This window comes from Sitodiplosis mosellana, unplaced genomic scaffold, assembly GCF_009176505.1.
Source record: "Sitodiplosis mosellana isolate CC-2019 unplaced genomic scaffold, AAFC_SMos_1.0 Smas_scaffold_6117, whole genome shotgun sequence".
Lineage (NCBI taxonomy): Eukaryota > Metazoa > Arthropoda > Insecta > Diptera > Cecidomyiidae > Sitodiplosis > Sitodiplosis mosellana.
In genome coordinates, this window is record NW_022601358.1 from 46,464 (window position 1) to 66,874 (window position 20,411).

The 20,411-nt window shown below is 36.6% G+C and overlaps 1 protein-coding gene and 1 non-coding gene across 3 annotated transcripts in view; one reads left to right on the forward strand and one right to left on the reverse strand.

Annotated features, from left to right (window-relative positions):
• Positions 1-20,411, reverse strand: part of LOC129573834 (FH2 domain-containing protein 1) — a 38,426-nt gene that overhangs the window by 2,672 nt on the left and 15,343 nt on the right. Inside the window, exons 3-14 of one of the 2 annotated variants that reach the window (XM_055454954.1) lie at positions 10,409-10,811; positions 10,152-10,314; positions 8,968-9,001; positions 3,934-4,081; positions 3,485-3,846; positions 3,344-3,411; positions 2,851-3,247; positions 2,392-2,580; positions 1,917-2,267; positions 1,145-1,674; positions 750-1,038; positions 108-232 (exon numbers count right to left, since the gene is read on the reverse strand). In XM_055454954.1, the coding sequence (XP_055310929.1) occupies positions 108-232; positions 750-1,038; positions 1,145-1,674; positions 1,917-2,267; positions 2,392-2,580; positions 2,851-3,247; positions 3,344-3,411; positions 3,485-3,846; positions 3,934-4,081; positions 8,968-9,001; positions 10,152-10,314; positions 10,409-10,594 (2,842 nt within the window). In that variant the 5' untranslated portion in view covers positions 10,595-10,811. Of the gene's footprint in view, positions 1-107; positions 245-749; positions 1,039-1,144; positions 1,675-1,916; positions 2,268-2,391; positions 2,581-2,850; positions 3,248-3,343; positions 3,412-3,484; positions 3,847-3,933; positions 4,082-8,967; positions 9,002-10,151; positions 10,315-10,408; positions 10,812-20,411 lie in introns of both variants that reach the window. The other variant, XM_055454953.1, reaches the window with a different exon arrangement.
• Positions 13,669-13,760, forward strand: Trnal-cag (transfer RNA leucine (anticodon CAG)). Its single transcript is given in 2 exon segments — positions 13,669-13,705; positions 13,716-13,760. It is a non-coding gene; the product is annotated as a tRNA-Leu (tRNA).

Below are 20,411 nucleotides of genomic sequence, written 5' to 3' on the forward strand. Positions count from 1 at the left end.
GAGAGAGAAAAAGTAACTTAAAGAATATCGAACCATGAATTTTTTTTGTGAAATTAAAAAAAAATACAACCTAAAAGACTGGCAATACAAAAAAGTAGTCCACAAACCTGAATCATTTTCATATGAACGTCGATTGCCTGTCAATCGTCTGGCTCGTCGCTTGTGTTCATCACCTTGTTTTTCATCTTGTTCGTTGGCTTGTAGCCATGATTCGATTTTTTGACGCCATTCCCTGGAAATTCGTCTATTATTTTTCACACATCGATGCGAGAAACACACACACAGAAATACACGAGGAGGGAGGCATAACACATAGTTCGAATAGTAAGACACATATTTAATTTATTGACAATTTTGGTGGTTTTGTTTGGAATTTTTTTTTTCTTTGCAAAAAGAAGTGGTGCCAAATAAATGTGAAAATTAGCCAAAAACAACGCAAATCATAAGTTAGTCCAGAAATAAATTTGGTGCACTGTGAATTTGGTGGTTAACTTACTCAAGAGCCGAAATCAAAACCAAAATTTTTGGAAAAATCATCACTTTTTCTTCTACACACTTTGTGGGTGTGCATTGCACACTGTGCAAAGTGAAAAAGTCGAACCAAAATAAAAATCGGTAAAAAACTCAAAACCAAAAAAAATTAAAATCGAACGAAAAACTTTCCAAATGTGCTTACTACTGAACGCATTGGGTGCAAAAAATAGAACAAAAAGTGTGAAAGGTAGATAAATGGTGACAAGAATTTATACCTTGGTCTTGCGTCTTCGTTTGCCACACGGTTGGCCGCATCCATATTGGCCGGTGATACAGGACGCTCTCGTTCCAAACTGAAATCGATATTAAGTAGATCTGGTCGTTTTTTACTATTACTACCTGACCGAGCTCGACGTGCCCACGAACGATCCAAGCTGCCATATGATGAGGATTTTCGTGAATTTTCATTGGCAGATGATCGTAAGAAATCCATCAGATTATTGTCATCTTCTTCACTGAGAACGCGACTTCGACGACGTCGTAGGCTTCCGGTTGGGGTGATATCTGAGGGGAAATTATTGTTGGAGTTAATTTTTAATGGCAACCAATGAATTATTATTTACTCTAAATTTAATCAAATATAACGTGAAAGTGAGAAAAAAATACGCACCTGGTGAAAAACCATCATCTCGATATTCTGCCCCGCTATTAAATGAGCCCATTCGCCGTCGTGCCAATGCTGGACTTGCTCTAATGTCCAACTGTGATGAGTCAAACATTAAACTATTGTCTGAATCGGAAACCGGAGTGCCAGCTTGACTTTGTCGCGCTCGTCTCGCCAATTGTTCTTCGCGAAGCTTGCGACGAATCGTTGCCTGCTCCTCTTGCAATCGACGGCGTTCATTCTCGTTAACGGCTTGCTTGAATTTCTCACAAAATGTTTGGAATATTTTAAAGCACTCCTCTAATTTGAATGTTTTTGGATCTTCACAGAAAAATTCAGACAATTGTAATCGAAGCGATTCGACTTCTTTCATTCCACGCTGCAACATTTGCACCTTGTTCTCGGCCGCCTGCAGAAAGTCAGACATTTGATACTTCAGATCGGGTTCGGTTGTTGACAATTCGATTTGCCGCTTGATCTTCGTGATTCGAGTATCGAGTGCATTGATCTCATTGGTGATTTGCTCTGACGTTGTCCTGGAAAATGAAGGATAGAAAAAAAGGAAAGGAAATAAATATTCAAAGCACACTAAAGAATGTCCGAAGCAAGAGATACGTTCTGATTCAAAGTTGATGAAAAATGCAAATGCTGAATATGAATAAAAAAGAACAGATTATTGAAGGGAAAAGAATCAAATAATCAAAAAATAATCGAGATAAAAAGGTCGACTAAAGTACTAGTAAATCAAAATAATTTCACAGCCCAAAAATTAGCTCACTTCGATGCATTTTCCAGTGCCGTTAGATTTTCGGCGAATGCCAGTAGATTTGGATTTTTCTTCTCAGCTTGAAGTGCAACGAAATGAATCAGATTCATGCCCGGCTTATTGGCACGAATATCCGTGAGTTTTTGAAGTGATGCCAACTTCACTCCGGCTGCATTTCCCGCATAGCCGCCGGCGTTCAGGAAGTTTCCTGCCACGACAACCATGTACAGTACTTCTCTCAGCTGCACATTGTTCATTAAATCATCACCAGCAAATATGATTGCGTTAATACTTGGCTCCAAATAGCTTAAATTTGCCGCAAACTCCTCTTTCAATAACATACTCTCCACTCGCAGCTTGTAACTGAAAATGGAATTGGGAATTTTGTTAGTTTTCATTTATTTTTTTGTCTGTTTTATTATTTTTTTGCTATTCAAATCAAAACTTTGACAGAAAAAAGTTCAAAATAAGTCGGTCTTCGCTTTACTTGGGAACATTTGAAAGTTGCATCAAGAATTTTTCCGCATTTCCCAATCGCTGTTTTTCTCCATCAAACGCCTTTAACATATCCAGCTCGTCAATTTCAGGCAATATTTTTAATAGCCCACGTAGCTTTTCCGCTCCAATATCGTCATGCTCACCGTCTTTTATCAGCTGAATGATTTCTTCATTGGTTCTGTAATGTCAAAGTATTTCATCAGTTTTTTTTTCGACTTGATTTTTCACTACTTTTTTTTCTTCTGTATTGAAAAATGTACTTTTCAAAAGATTCAAATGAATCGAACTAAAATTCAATGTCAACACCAATTGGAGTATCAAGAAAATTTATCTTTATCAAAGAGTATAGAATATATCAAAGGCAATCATATGCACGATTTTCAACTTAAATTGATGTTCTTATTGTTCATGATATTTTATGAGCACTGTTCATTGATATTCAACTCACGTTCTAAACTGTTTCAAAAAGATGTTAACATTCAAGCTCCTCTTTCCATCGAGCAGGGTAATTTCTGAGTTTTCCTTTCTCGATTTTCGTTCGCTGCCATTCGATCCTTCAGCTGAGTTGGATGATGTGTCTCGTGCTCCCATTTTCGGTGAATTTTGTGTGCTTGTCGCTTGCTGGCAAAACAGTCCCTCCATTTCATTCCAATCCAGCTCGGCCATTGGACTATTTTGATGTGAATTCGCCACTAGAGTCCAAATATTCGTTTTGCCCATCAATTTATTCGATGGAATTTTGTTCCAGTTAATGGTTTTCATTTTGGTTTTCGGTACGGGCGTCTCTTGTTGCGGCAACAATTTGCCGAGATCAACAATTTCCGGGGTTTTTGGCCGTTGTGTCTCTGTTTGGATGGAAAAATTGAGAGAAAAAAATTTGAAGGTTTAAACTTTTGATAAAAAAAAATGCAACAAAAAAAACATTGAGGGATATTTCTTACTTGGAAATGCTGGTGGTGGTGGAGCTGGAGCTGGATTCGACGAGTTTGAAGCTGAGGGAAGATTGCCACTGTGAAGAAAAGAACAAAGTGATTAAAACAAGTCATAAAGGGAAAAAAGTCGTAGCTTGTATAACAACGTACGCCATTGGTGGTGGTGGAGGTGGTGGCTTGGGTACTTTTGAGCTAAAATCAACGTTTGAATCGGGGCTGGTTGGTGACAATGGGATAACAAGCGCCAGTGGATGTGTTGGTGTGACTGGTGCAATGGATTGCTTTCGGCTTGGACTAGAAATATCGTTGCGACAATGTGAACAGGTGAATTTCTGTACGCTTGGCGTTCGCAGCAAACGTGTTGAATCCTCACGGTTCTCCAGCAATGTGGCTCGATGCACAAGCGTTTCAGCACAATCCCATATAATATCACTAATCGCTTCCTTTGGATCGATGCGCAGTAAATGCTGTAGAATACTCAAAAATGGAATCTCTTGTGGTGTATCGGCGACCTAATTCGAAGCAATTGCACGCGAAGCACGCGGAAAATGAATGTTTAATGAAAACCTGTTTGATTCATAGATTCAAAAGTTGTTTACCTGTCCTAAAATTGTGTAAAACACGTCCAAATGTGAATTTAGATTGATGTCATTGGGTCCCTGGAGGCTTTGTGCCTCGTCACATTCGCGTTGCTCATCGAATACGTCCAATTGAACCGCGACATTTGGATTGTCACCCGATACTCGTCTAAAACATTTTCAAGGCGAACGAAAAAAAAACATGGAAAAAAGGAGCGTTTTTTTAAATAACTTCCTGTGACTCGCCAAATGTGTGTCAAAAGTGGAGAAAGTTTGTCGGTGTCATTGAAAAAAAAAACTTTAAAAATCGATTTCAATGCAGCGGCTCATATTTAAAAGTTTGTTTGGTCGTCTTGGAAGCCGCTTTTTTTCTCTCTCTTGCTAATCCAAAAAAAAAATGTTTGTGCTAAAACAATCGAAACACGTTTTTTTTTAACGTGTGTGGCAAATGAGAGGATGTCAATCGATTGTACAACACATTTGTAGAGCTGGAATGCGGCATTCGTGTATTGCAGCAGCAGCACGGCAAATGGCCAACAACAATTATTATGCACACACCAGGCCACTGACACTCACTCATTTCTCGCATTCAATCCAATTGAATGCAACGTGTGTGCTACAAGGGAATTACAATTCCGTGTGCCCATACAATAATTGCACCGAGCTCATGAATTATACTATTTTGCTTCTCTCTATCCAACCGTTTCTCTATTTTATTCTTTATTTTCGCAATGTTTACTTTGTCTTCTTCTCTTTCTCTCTCTATCTCTTTTTCTCTCATACTCTATCTCTCTTTCTCTCTTTGCCTCTCGAGTACATCGTGCTTCGCTCTGTATGCAATAAAAAAATGTTCGTTGCGCAAATATAATTCAGTAGAGACAATAACAACGGCCAAACATTCCGTTGGATTACAATCAATACTCTTTTTTTCTTCTCTCTTCATTCCGATTCCGTTTCGGTTGAACCGTATAATTTTGAGTCAGCGAGAAGCAATATCATTTTCTTCATTTGCTGCTTTATTCCTGATTTTATGATGTATTTTTTGCGGCGATTCAAGGGAGAATACATCAAAATCTGGAATAAAGCAGCAAACGAAAGATAAATTCAGAGAAAAAAGGTGCACCGTTGTTGAGGTAGGTCAAACAAACGTAGTAATTTGCCGTTTGAAACTGAAAGGTGTCATTTTTTTATGCTAACACTTGATTGTCTGTTTCGGAATTGATTTATTAGCTTTCAGTCTTTTCGGTGCCGTTGCCAAGCAGCGAGCAGTGCCAAGCTGCTGCCGATCGCAAGCAATTTCGAAGAGCACGTGTAATCATGAAAAATGCATGCCATTTTCGACTTCTTTCAATTTACACGAGTCTCGACGAAGCCTTTTGTTCCGATTCAATTGACCCTTTTTTCATCCAATTTTTTTATATCCATATGCCATGCGATTCGTGATTGCCTGCCGAGTTGGAAAATTCAAATATTTGCACTGCCACCGAAAATGTATGCGGAAAAATCTTTCGTTCATTCTTCACGCACACTTCGAAGTAAAGCTGTCGATATGGTTGTCGAGGTCTTTGAACCATAAATCCGAACCGAGCCATAAGAAACACATCACTGTGTGTGCACTTGCCAAGAAAAACAAACACTTGAATTATTGAAAGACACTTTCAATGGAAACAGCAATCGATTTCCGATGAGCTTAACGCTGACACGTCTCTCTTTTACACCGATTTTCTTTGTTGACAAACTCATCGCGTCATCGACCCAACACATTTTCGACGAAATTCATTTCAATTAGTCTTGACCTTTGTGTGTGTCACAGAAAATGTTCAGATAGAGAATTTCCGCTATGGAATTCGTGTGCGGAATGAATTGAATTCTTGTTTATACCTACGAATTCTGCCTACGAATATCCAAGTAGGTTTCACTCAATATAAAAGAAAACTATTCGCCAAAAAAGTGTTCAAACCCGATATTTAGTTGCACTTTTCACACTAATCGCAATGCATACACAGTGCACCACACACACCGACTGCACAAAACGAATGAAGTGAGATAAATTTGTGGTTGAAATGAATGTATTGACGTTCTAAATGGTCTAACACGACTTTTTATGTGTAATTAAGAGTTGACATCGGATTTTCATTACATACTCGGCCGATTATTCTGGCCCGACTACAAGCTTCTCACTTCGCATGAGCTTTCTTGCCGAACAGAACGATTCATCCTTTTGACGGATTCGCGTTTTTTTCTCTCGTTCTCTGAGTTTTATGTAATAGTTTTGTGTACCGCGGGCAATATATGTGCAGCACACAGCTGGATCGGGATGGTAGAATGCTTTCTCTGTGTATATACAACACACATCGACAGACTATTCGGCTATGAGTGTGACTGGAGAAGCAAAAAAAACCACAACGAACAATACACGTGGTGCGCGCGCACCAATGCACCACTTTAACCGAAAATTTAATTTCACTCCACTTTCCATGTGGAATGAGAACTATTTTTGAATTTAATTTGGCCCTGCTACGCTATCATCGAGTCAATCGCGTTTTCTGTGCCATTCGGTTCACAGCTAGTTCTGGAGACATAGTTCAACATTTACCGGCTTTGGTGATGACAGAGCGAAAGAAATTGAATCAATTTTGTTGAACGGAAATCACGAGTCAAATTGAACGAATCGAAGAGGAGGACAAAAACGATGAATAATAAAACCATTGAGATTGGCATGAAACGACAATTTTCTTCCTTTCACGAAGTGGAAAGAAAAGCAAAGAAAAAGAGAAAACCCAACTAATTTGAGAGTAAAAAGTCGAACGTTGTCAATCATCATATTCGACTATTAATGAAGCGAAATCGTTCATTTTACAATCAGGAAAAATCATCTTTTTTTTCTACTTTGATGAATCAAATTTGGGCGAACTAAAATGTTTGATCAAATAAAAAAAATCGGGTGTGCCATCAAGTCTGATAGTTTAGTTTAACAAAAAAGCAGGCGGCTTCGATGTGAATTATCGTATTGATCCAATGATCAATATTTACACAACGATTTTCCATGCGAATTTCATATATTTCATTTCTGACCACTGCTGTCGACACGATAAAAGCTGCCGTTTCATTGCCCACTTATTATTGATGCTGTTATGGTTATGCTGTGCTGTGTGCTACGTCACTGTCGCGCCGTCATCGATCCATTCCGCAGCAATCACTGTCGCCGCAAATAAAACAATGTTATTAGTAAAGCGTTTATGTGGTGAACGTTCTCAATCCAACAAACACACACATTGCGCTGTTCCGGTTTTTGGCGGCGGCATTTCATACATATCACATTTCAAAGGACTAGGCTTTTGTCATTCAATACTGGGGATTTTGAAATTTTAATACGGAAAGTGTCAGTTTTGTGGGAATTTCAACACACACACACATTGAATGGTCTGAACATTTAACGGATGTTTATTAAAAGAATGAATTGAAATGGTAGAAGAGAGACTCTCTTCTCTTAGAGAGTTTTTTTTTTGAGTTGTCGGAAATTCTTTATTTGACGAAAGATTCTCATCTTTTGGAAGGGCAATGAACATTTTGTCCATGAAATTGGTGTAGATTTGGTTCGAATGTCGAATTTCGGAACTTCGCGTTTTTAACTTTATTTTTATGAAAGTTTTAAAGAATTTAATGACTGAATTGTACGAGAGGTTTATTTATCGTTGGGAGTCGCATAATTCCAATGTAGAATCAGATGCAAGGAACTGACAGGTCGGAATTTTATGTACCCAAATAGTTTGAGAAATGGAGAATTAATCAAATAGTTTGGTTCCGTGATTTGCAAATCCATGAATTAAATATAAACACGCGCTGAAAAAATCGTTATGCTTTAGTTATGCACACGCTGATTGTCGTCATGTCGTCCAAAAATCAGCTTAGCCCATACATTTATGAGCGTCAATGAGTAACTACAGCATAACGACTTTTTCAGTGTGTATTTATCATACCTTTAGTGCAAAAGCACTTTTTGCTCTCCCTAACGCAAACGCCATCTATTCGGTGCGAAAATGAACACAAACAAATTGACTCCAGCTGCCAATCGATATATGAATCGGTGGAAATGAGGGCAGTGTATAAAAAATATGCCGAACAAAACGAACCACAGCGTTTCCTCTATATAGAGATGTTGTTGTATTATAACTCTGTATGGATCAATTTGTTTGTTTTCATGTTTAAACTGAACAGATGGCGCTCGCGTTAGGTGAGGCAATAAATGCTTTTGCACTAACCGTATGGTATTTATATTTGAATATGAAAGGCTTGTGAAAGAGTCGCGAGCCTTCATTGAAGGCCCTTCAAACAGATTCACAAGACTCATTTACTTTATTTTTTCTATTGAGTTGTGAGACTTGCACTGACTCAGGTGACATAAACGTCTCTAGGGATAGTAATAAAGAAAATCGACATATATCGAATATATTCAATCGATTTTTTTTTCTTTATTGAGAAATATCAGTCTTACGGCATCTATAAAAAATCAATTTTTGTTTTGATGCCTCTACATTTAATTGCATTTCCTAACCCGATTATCATGTCAATCCGCCAATCCTATCGATTTCGAAGCGGATCATGTTTTGGAATTGGTTTCACACATATTTAAAAGAAAAAACATCCTCGAATTGCTTTGCTTGTTTCTCCTTCTATTGAAATCATCAGTAACGTCGACTTTTTAAGACTGAATTACATTACATTGATTTTTTTTCGCAAAACAATTACCTTCGTTAACTCAATTTCTATCAAATGTTTGAAAAATTGATCATTTTGAATGAAAAATTGAATGCCTAAGCATCCAGAGAACATGCAATGAGCATTAGCACTTATTTTATAGTTCTTAAAATTCATCTACTGAAAGGAAGTGCCTTTAAAACATCGATGAGTCACACAATAATCAATTGACTCCTCTTCCAAAATCTTAACCATTTTTTACCACAAAAAACACCTAAAAACTGCTAATCTTCTTCAAATCGATATCTTTGAAAACGTCAAAAATCTTTTTGAAAATTCTCACGCGTCGATACAAACCTTATATTCGTCAGAATCGGTAGTATTTTTAGACCTGTAAGAAAACCAAAACATGTATTTAAAGAATAAATTTAATACACAATCTATAGATGCTGAAGACGAAACTCAATGCATAAATCGTAATTTATTGGGCAATAAAAGCGTCTGCTCAAATGGAGAATACAAGTTTACAGCGATCGGCAATGCAATCGATAATAAAGGCGATGTAAATAGAGGATAAAGTGAATATTGGCAAAACAGCGAAATACTTTGAAGAAGAACTGGATAAGAACGGAAATCGCTTCACAATGATTCACTGCAATCTCACGGCATTCAGGAATCAAGTGACTTGTTTTTTGAACAGAATTTTGCTTCACTTCATCTTGATAATGACGATGATGTCATTGATAGATAGTAATAGGGTAATTACGCTATGAATTACGAGACTGATTTTAACGAGAGTAGTTTTTTACGCGCTCGTGTCGATTATTCCAATCACTTTATTTGTCAATGTTTTTCACAACTAATAAGTAAATAAGAAACTTGAATCAAGATTCTCGATAAACTCATTACGCGACACAAGAAATCGATTCATAAATAAAGAATTATGATTTACCTTAATGGATAAGAACACTTATTCGTTATTTCGCACTTGATTTGGCCGATTAGTCGTGTATACAAGCACTTACGCGTGCCATTTTGTCGATTGAATTCAATTAATGCACTTTAATGGCGGAATATTTGCGAAATTACGATGCAAAGTGGATTTTCACATAAAATTTGCATAAAAATGCATCATTCATGCATTGCCTGCAGTAACTAAATGTCAGCGTCAGCTCGTTGATATGAGACAAGTGTTATTTTTAGAACTAGATAGGCAATTGACATCCATGAGGTAAAAGAAAATGGGAAGCGTGTTGAAGAGAGTAAAAAAGTGGGAAAAATCTCTCCGAAAGATGGAGTAAATTGACGCATAAAAGAGGATTTTAATAACTAGTTTGGGGCTGAAAGAGTAACCTTTCAATGAAACTCATTTGGCTTCCATCCAATGAGAACAAAGGCCAATGAATAGTGAAATTAGATCAAAGTGTCCTCAAAAAAAGAGTTTCCGTCTTCACTTTTTGTCGCATGAATCAAAATCCAATTGCTTCTTAATTAGGCAAAGTAAAAAAGTTTCACTCCAAAGACGAAAAACGAAAACTCACCAATAAACTCATTCCGAATGCGTATTCTCTCGCGCAGGCCTTGTGTTGCATTTATAAGACAATTTACAAATGATAACAGCGCTACTTGATATTCGATTGATGTGTTTGGTGCTTCAAGTTCGGTGACAATGATTTTAAGACGATATCGTGCTCCTTTTAAACTCTATCATGAAAATTAAAATTAAAAAAACGAAAAGCGTTAATTGAATGGCCGTTGAAAATCGTCGAATCGTGATGTTGATTTTCATTGTCCAAACCTGATAATGATCGAGTGTTTCTAGGGCTCGTGTGTAACCATCAACGTTGTATGCACACAACGCCGACATCAATTCGAACACTTGCTTCTTGACGGTTACATTGGTCGTATCGAGTGCAGTTCCCAGCTTAATGACATATTCACGATTCTCAACGATATAATCCAAACCGATGCGTGTATGATCCATTGTTTGGATTAGATGTCGTGCACGTTGTGCTCTGCTCTGCTCTGCTCTTTTTACTTCCTGCCGATATGCGCTTTTGTCGTCAAATCAATGTAAACAATGTAGCTCTCCGTTGGACTACACATTTCCACGACCAATCGTCGTCTCGTCCATCACCGACACACGATGCAGCCAATACGCTAATTTGATTTTTGATTCGATTGTACGCATCAATTTTGGTCTGGAATTAGACGAGAAAAATAGTTGGAATTAGAATTTTAAAATTCGACAAAGCGATTAAATTTGAATGGAAACAATCGAAAATTGAAAGAGAAGAAAAATACGATTAAAATAAAAAAACAAATTGGTATTAGAATCATTTTTAAAGGGACAATGAGACAATATGTTTGATTGTTTATTGCCAGGCAACAATTGGTCATTGTCTCTTATATTAATTGGTACTGTGAAATTAACCGGAATTTGTAACTGAATCAGCTAAGTAATTGGATCCAGGTCGTCTACTTGAAGTTGAATCGACATTAAAATGAGAAAGAACTTTTAAAATCTTTTCATACAAAAATGAGATTCAATGACTCAACGCATTTTGTTTTCGTTTGCGGGTAAATATCTCTATATTAGCTCGTAATGTCAACTTTTGTCACTCACGCCTGCTGTCGCCGGCTGTGATACTCGTTATAAAATAGCTCGAAACAGTGATAATATTACTGAGTGAGTGATACATATATATGGTTCATATATATGGTTCATAGACTATTTTAATATTTTTCAACTTTTTAAGTTTTTTCTGGTTTTTCTTTATCAACTAGTTGAGTCTGTGAAGCTACACAAGGACTGTCCAGTGTCCACATCAAATGGTTTCTAATGTACTGAAAACTGAAAAGAATGTTCTGATACTTCGATTGATATCACTTAATTGAAACACTCGAATTATTTGGCCTTTGAAAGAGAACATACGGTTAAAAAAATCCGGTCAAAGGCTAGAATTGTCTTCCAAGAACAAAAAAGACTAAAATTATTCAATGAAAAATAATCCAAAGGTAGAACTCGATGAAAACGACAATTATTTGTTTTCGATATTTTTGCCTGGAAAATTTTGTCGTTCTAATATTTTAAATTTCACAGCAATTATAAACTTTAAAATCGTACTTTTTATTTCTTTTAATGCTGTTGTAGACGGCCGCTCTCTACAGACAGTTTTTTTTTAACTGTATGAACACTATTCGCCGGCAGATACTGCTATATACTACAACTCTTTAGACTGACTAATAACGAAGCAGAGTCATTTTTATGGAGATTTTATGTTTCATCACCATACAAACGTATATTTACACATGTTAAGCAATCTATAGAACAGTGATTCAACTTCATTGAGATTCCATCTAGATTTCGGCAAAAATACATATCACAATAGCATATGTGTGCATGACCTTTATTCATGCTACACATATGGTTCAGTGTAAGTTTGCACTCAGAATACGAAATTAATCGCATTTTCTACTTCTTGGTAAACAGTCAATGAACATTAGAGAAGGAATAAAGAACAGTAACAAACTCCTACTACTGTTTGATATGTACCAAAAATAAATATCATTTCCGGAATAATTTTATCAAAATGAATGACATATTGAAATAAATTCACCTCTGACTTCAAATTTTAATTCAGTGAACTATTCAAACATATGTACATGAACAGTTTTTTTTTTTCATTAACAGAAGAATATTCATAGTTTTTTTTTTTGCATACAAAACCCAAAGATTCATTTTCGCAATGAAATTTCCCACCATCCTCTCAAAAGAGGGAGAAAGACGAAGAGAAACAGATAGCCAGAGAGAGAAAAAAACTTATTCAATTATGAATTGAACTGATAACGCAATGAATCAGTTGAACCAAACGAAATATAAACAATGCAAAAACACCACACTCATCCAGAACTCAGTGTTTAGTAAGCATTGTTCTACAATGATTTATGCAAAACACATAAATTTACCCAAGATGACATTAGTTGCACCAGAGAAAAACATGTTGATAGAAGTTTGGGCGGAATTCCAAATCGGAAATGAAATTCACTTGCAATTTTCAGACTTTTTTTTGTTGTTGCGCATTGTTCTGCACTGTTGTGAAATATTGTAGACGGATTTTTCGTTCTCATTTTTTTATGACAAAGTGTTGAACGACGAGTAATTAATTGAAGAGCACTTTTTGGTGACCATGATTTTTGGTTGTAGTAGACAAAATATGAGTTTCTCCTTTTTTGTTGGCAACTAAGTCAGTCTTTCACAGCCACTTTTGGTTTTGTTTGATTCTTTTCGGTTGTGGTTCGATAAAAAATGATTCAAACAAATTTTTGCAGAAGTCAACAATATTTTGCTCATTTTTTTTCTATAGAAAAAAAAACTTCTCTTTCATTTCATCATCATCTTCTTCTTCTTCTGCGAATTGAAGCACATTTGGATTTTTTGACAGAACATTTAAGTTTTTGGTCTCAATGAGTTTATTTCTTGAAATATTTTTTTTTCCTCTTTAATGGATTTGTTTCTTGATTGAAAATAAACACGTTTAAGTTTGAATTCTAATTGATTATTAAATAAATAAAAAATATCGCAACCATTCTGTACAAGAATAAGAATAATAATTCTGTTGAAAAGTAAACACGATTCATATTTTTGTACTCCAAAACAAATTTGTTGAGCAAAGTAACTCAATGTTGCTAAGCGTGTCAAAAATGCGTGATGTCTAAATTCTATTGTTTAGTTAAATGCTAATGAGTGCTGTGTTATTAAGCAATTGTCTCTATTTCCTCGCATGCTAAAACTATCGATTGCAATGCAACACCAAATGCCGACTGAAAAAAAACAGAAGTAGAAAAAAAACAAATTCCATACGATTACATTTCAAAAGGCAATTCGATAAGAACCATGCGGTAGTACAGCGTTGTTGTACACATTGTGTACTACACAATGTGTTTGTATGATGGCTGTTTATTGCAAAGATAAGACGAATGACGCATTCACGTTGATGCGATGAGTTCTATATCGTATATCGGTTGATATACGAACTGACGCCGTAACAATCATAAGTCAGAATGGCCGAGAGGTTAAGGCGCTACGTTCAGGGTTCTGAGATTCGTAGTCTCTTCTAGAGGCGTGGGTTCAAATCCCACTTCTGACAGAAATTTTTTTTTTACTGTCCATCCCAAGAAATGTGACTTTCTTTTGAATTTGTTTTGATATTTTTGCATTATTTTCGGATTTAGATTTTTTTTTAAATTAAAATAAATCGAATCTAAGCGAATTTTGTTTGTGAACAAGTGAGCAAATGTTTTACGTCAACACTTCAGTTCATGTGTTCGTACTAATGTACTGTCGTATTGACTTTGACTTGTTTTTTTTTTTGCATTTCAATGGAATATTTTTTTTTTGTTTGATCAAAATTCGGAGAAATATCTGATGAAAACAAATATTTAAGCTCAAAATATTCAAATTCTAAAGGAATAAAATGGTTTTATTCAATTGAAAAAAAAACATCATGCTTGCTTACAGCAAAAACACATTAAATTCAACAAGTGAAGTTGTCAAAAGTCTATATAGACAGACCAACACTCAAGTGGAGACGGTTCGCAAATTATTATTGACAACATTTTTACGCGGCGTTCCACGTGTATGTGTTCGCTAAAACAGCTGTTTACAAAAGTGAATTGCTATTTTTACGAAAAAAAGTACTGGTTTTTTTCCGTTTGTGTGAAGTGTGAAGAATGAAAAGCCATTCATCGGGTGCCATCATCGAAAAATTGCGAAAACAACAACGAACCAGAATCAAAACAAAAGCGACGTTAATGCGTCAGTCAGTGCCACCGTCGCCGTCGTTGTAGTGTACTGTATGTTTTGTAAGCCAAGTTCAATACATTTCTCGAATATAGGCTCCCATACACTACACAGGCCGAAAACAAAAGAAGTTGATTACACCGCATTTAAATGGTTCATTTTTATATAGTGAGAGAAAGATATATATGGAAGTCCAATGACAGCTTGCTATTTAACCGCAATTTTTTCGCCCATTTAATTGAACACGCCGCAATAATCGATAAATTATCGCGCGGCAAACAAATAAATGGGTTTTTTTTTCTCTCGATGTTTACGAATTTCGCATGCGATGGATATGTTTGCGCTTGGTTTTTCGACAACATCCACATTCGAAATACACATTTGACACTCTATTTGGAATTGGTTAATGGATATGGTTGTGCGGTGTTATAAATGTAATTTATTTTGAATGTAAAAAGCAATTTGAATGGAAATGCATATCTCCAATCCAAGGAATGAATCATTCAATACGATGGTGATCGACCTTCGACAGAGATTAATGGTTTTAGTGCAATTTTATGATGAGAAAAGAGTTTTTACGGAATCTTAAATTGCCACTTGACATCAAATCCTACCCTGAGTCGAAATCGAAACAATCAACAAAAAGAAACAAAGTTCTCAAAGCAAATTGACTGGTTTAAATACTTATCACGGATTTCATTGAGTTGAACATTTGCTGAGAATAATTTCAACACTTGACTGTCTCTCTGAGAGACTCTCTCAGTATCAGACTGATATGTCCCAGAGAAGCTCTGGTAGAACCTTCTTTTATGACCATAACGTTGTCGTTTCAAACGTAAGATGGAAAATTTCAAAGGGTGACTTCCGGAACTGCGAGCATAACTCACAAGTTTGATTGAATTCAGTTCGATTCAAAGTTCAACTCGATCGTCAATTCGCACTTCAATTCAAACTACAATTCAACATTTTAGCCAATTGAATTTACTCAATTCCAAGAATAAATGAAAACGATATTGAAATCGAATACAAAAGACATCATTTCTATCAATCAAGGGAAACTGATTATCATTTCAACCATCAAAAAATGAAAATTGAATAAAAAAAATTCCTAAAGAAATGGAAGTTGGTTTAAAAAGGTCCAAATAAAATGGAAATTGAATATTAACAAAATTCCTAGGGGGATTTAACTACGTGAAAACTTGTAAAAAAATGATATAAACGCGCACAAAATTGTTACATTCAACAGAGAACTTGCATGATTCCACTCAGTTGACAAGTTCCGTATTAAAACAACATGCGCGAACTTGCGCGAACTTGTGCGAGTTCGTGTGCAAACATGAAGCTAGACGACGCGCACACATCAGTCGTTCCATTTATTATATCTATCTGGATTAACTTTTTCTTCCAACACTTTCTCCAGCTCTTTAAAAATATTTCCTTTGTCCATTTTATAATTATATAAATCTTTGAACTTTTGGAAAGGATGTGAAAAATCTTTATACACGTAAACAACCGATTTTTAGTTTGAAACGCGTTTTAGTTGTCAAATAACAACTTGAAAAACGCGCAAAACCATAAACAAACTTGTGTAAACTTGTGACCGTGCGCGTCAGTACGTACAACGAACGCGTCGAACTTCCGCGAATCAAGCAAACTGGCAGAAAACATGCTGCACTCGTAAGAGTTAAATTCCCCTAGCAAAATTCACAAAAAATGGAATTTCAATAAAAATAACTTGCACAAACACAAATGGAGTTCCAACTGATTAAAATTCACTCTAATTTCTATGTTAATTAGAAAAAAAAATGAAATAAAAATACAGAGAAAAAAAAACTGTACCAAAAATTGTTTCAATTCCATAAAATTTCCATAAAAAAAGCTGACAAATTGTGGGGGGATTGTGTGGCATTCACATGAATCGATATAAATGCAAATTGAAACGCCACCGACGCCGCACGCTCAACGAAATAATACAAATTACTGACATCAGTCAGATGACGAAAAAAGAGCACATCTATATTTTCTACCTTCAATTGATGTATAAAGAGCGCGTAAAATCGAACAAAAAAGACCGAATTTGTTACGTTCAATGGCCAATCGCACAGCCTATTGCGCGACTGTGTTCATGCTGAAGGCCTTTCGACATACTATATTGGATGAAAAATATTGTTATTGTCGATAGTGTCAAAAGTCACATGGAATTTTCTCTCGTCGAATGCGGATAAATCAATTTGTCGCTTGCGGCATCTCAGGATTCCATTTAATTTTTTGAACGAAAAAAAAAGTCATCGATCGTGCATAAAAAATTCCTTCAGATTTTTCCACAACACACTCAAAAACCGAATAAAAAAGATTCTTTGCGGCGCAATGCGATTGAAGCGAACGAACGATCGACGCAATCGTGACTGACTGAGCAAATGCAATTTAAAAATCCAACGAATTATGCAATCTTTAATTAATAAGAGGTAATAAACACGCAGTTGGTGATGTAAATGCACTTGCAAACGATGCTGCTGCCGCTGCTGCAGCGCATGAGTAAGTCGATCGGATTGCTCTGCTCTGCTCTGCTCTGCTCAGTGGCCAACCCGAAAGGTGGGTGATAATTAACACGAAATACAAATATGGTAACGCAATTCAATACGATCGCATCGAGCACAGCACAGAAAACGCGCAAATGCTCACACAACACAAGTGCAGAATAGGTCATGGTCTTGTTCTTTGTGGCTCCAACAAATTATGTGTGTATGTGTGTGTGTGTGTATCACCTCTTTCTTGTTCACTCGCTTCGTGCATTGCCTGCTCCGAATGAATTTTTTGGATAGATAAATTTTTTTCACACACCGCACGTGTTGCTCTCAGTTCACGATGCTGAAGAAGATGTCAAACCACGATTATTTCGTAAGCCAGTGAACCGTGGTGTTGATCGTACGGCAACGATGGTGTCGCACCTTCTCACTTGATTTTTCATTTCCGTTTGTTGGCTCTAGCATCAGGTTACTGGGTTTCGATGTGACTTTGTCACCATATTTCATCGTTTTCATCGTCACGATTTATTGCGATTCAATGCAAATTTGACATGATTCCTTTTCGGCACTAAGAACGGTTGATCTGCTTTAGCTCAGTCCCACACTATGTGTGCGCGCCCGCAAATTGAACAAGTATTTGATCCGAAACCTTCAACCAAACTGGAATTTAAGGTGTGCTCCACGCCAATTGCGATTGTGATTCATTTGCAAAAAAAGCAATTTTCATAATGGCTCTCGCCATAAATCGCTTCAGTTGAACGCTCTTCGCGGTATCGAATATCAAACGGAAGAGCGAGAGAGTGAAGAAAAGCAAGAAAAAACGAGAAAAGTGTGTCATATTTGAAAATTGGACTAAATGATATGTATATGAGGTGAGGCGCTGAACCAATCTTGCAGGTGTCAAAAAGTAGAGTTTTTTTTTTCTTCAGCAAAAAATTTCTTAAATATGTGAAGGTCATTTCCCCTTGAGCCATTTTTTGCGAGAGGAAATCCCTCGCTCTTTAAGACGAATGCATGAAATTTGATCCAAGATTTTTGATATTTTATTCATTTCGATTCAAGATAATCCCAAAAACATGTCCAAAAAGCCGACTTCACACGGATATTGTTCAGCCACAAGTGATTGAATCGAGCGATTAGTCCGATACAACGGCGATTGATCCACTGATTGCCGGTCGATGAAAGCAATTGAGAGCGACAAAACGCAAAAAAAAAAATTGGCTGACCACAAGCATTTTACCATTTCAAACCGATGATTAAAATTGAGTTTGGGTTTTATTTTCGGTATTCAAAAAATGAGCATTTGGTGGTGATCGCGGACATTAAATCCATATTTGGTCAAATGGCCAAAATGCTGTCTGCCGATCGAACTTGACCTTTACGGTGAGTGTGTGTGTGTGTGTGTGTGTGTTGACTTTGCTTCGCATGGTGTATTTCGTACATTTTTGGAGAGAAGAAACTCGGCGCCGATCGTATTGTCGCATCAAAAAACGCAAAATATAAACACACGTAAGCACATAATTTGGTATTGTCCATTTCGCTTTCAATATTTGTTTTGGTTCGATTGGTTCCATTTTATGGTTGTGTTGTTATAAATTGCCAAAAATCCATCAGCGAAAAAATTTGCGAAAATTGCGCGTTCTTCGCGTTTGTTTAGTGTTGAATGCGAATTTGGCGGCATAAAATCCCATATTTCATTCAATTTTTGCGGTTATTATAAAATGTAAAACGCAATACACACATCCCTAATCTTCCTCAAATTGGCACTCTCTGTCTTTGATGGATTAATTTGAAATGGGCGCATGAGTACGACCGGCACTCACCATCATTCCGATTTATTTCAAGGCACGTTTTCGTACTTAACTATGATAAATAGCGTCGAAAATAACTGTGAAATTATTGTAAGTTTTTTCGAAACACCAAAGAATAAACACAATTGCAAACTAGTCGAAAAAACAAAATGTATCTGTTCGCAGAAGACACAGAGCGATAAAGTGAGAAAGAGAAGGCAACACAGATATATGTGTTGTTTGTCATCATTTCAACAGTTTATATGATTGTTTCAAAAAATGAACCATCATCCAAATATGGTAGCTTGACTTGTGCGTGGGCTGTTTAAATTGCTCACTGACATAGGCCCATTGCCCGCGTACTCTTGAACTAAGACTGATGTGGTTGCTGCTACGACCGCTGCTGCTGCTGTTGTTGTTCATTGAGAATACGGCTGTTTTTCATCATTGTTAAATCGAATTTTAATTACTGATATTTGTCGACGACGACGACCGTTCTTTTTCGTTTGTGCGTACGCGTTAGGCCCGAAAAAAACAACACAACAAAATGTTCTACACAATAAAAGCATTTGTTTATGCTATTTCTCGATTTTTTTTTAAATTGACTTAGGCCCAAGTGCTGGAGCCGATATTCTGTGGCGAGTAGGCTTTTTTGATCGATTGCTCCATTCAAGCAATAAATACGTGGCAGAAAATTCGGGTCGAGCTACGAATATGAAATTTAAAAAATTCGTTGACTCGTTGGAAAGCGGTCTTTATGACAATCGAATAGAATCTTTCGATGCATGCCAAATTTGGCAGATTGCGTCGTTGGAAAAGTGGTGTTTGTGGCCCATTGTCATGTCATGCTGAGACAGATAGAGAGACAGAGAGAGAGAAAGAGAGGCGAGAGAGACAAGGAGAGAGAGAGAGAGAGAGAGAGAGAGAAAGAGAAAGAGAAAGAGAGACGAGAGTGCGGGTCTAATCATTAAAAATAGCAATTTGAATTTGAAATTTACGAGCTTAACAAAACGTTTTCTAAATTTGAAATCGTTACATTCGGCACCTGATCTACAAAAAAGAGCTAAATGCCACTAAATGACACTTACCGGGCCATTTATCAATCAAATGACGCAAGTTCGACCGACAGTTTGCTTCTCACGATAAGTTGCGCACAATTTTTTTTTTTGGTAAAAACCACAATATTTGTCGCATCATTGAGTAAACTTGAGTCGAAAACGCATCACTGAATAAACTTGAAACTCGAGCCGCTTCATTGACTGTACTGTACATGGTTCTTGACTCACACAAAAAGCAACAGCGTTTCAAGTTCCTTTTCTCATGAATTACGCTCATTGTAAAGTGGCAATTGTAAAATGTTTGTACTATTTCATAAAATGCATCAAAAAGCGCAAAAAAATCCCTGAACATTATCCGTGAACGAACAAATTGAACGAACTGCGAAATGAACACATGTTCCGATAGAGTGTGTGTGACTTTGGGTTTGTTTGCATTTCACGACGCTGAAAAATTGAATATCATGAATTTTGTACCGTTATTTGGTGTTTGAACGCTCGCTAAGCCGTCAATGTGTTTGCCAATCGGCAAACACAACTAATTTTATCAAACAATCGATTCGATTGTTGCGTTTCGACAGCCAAAACGACGACGACAACGATGATGATGATGTTCATCGATGTTCAA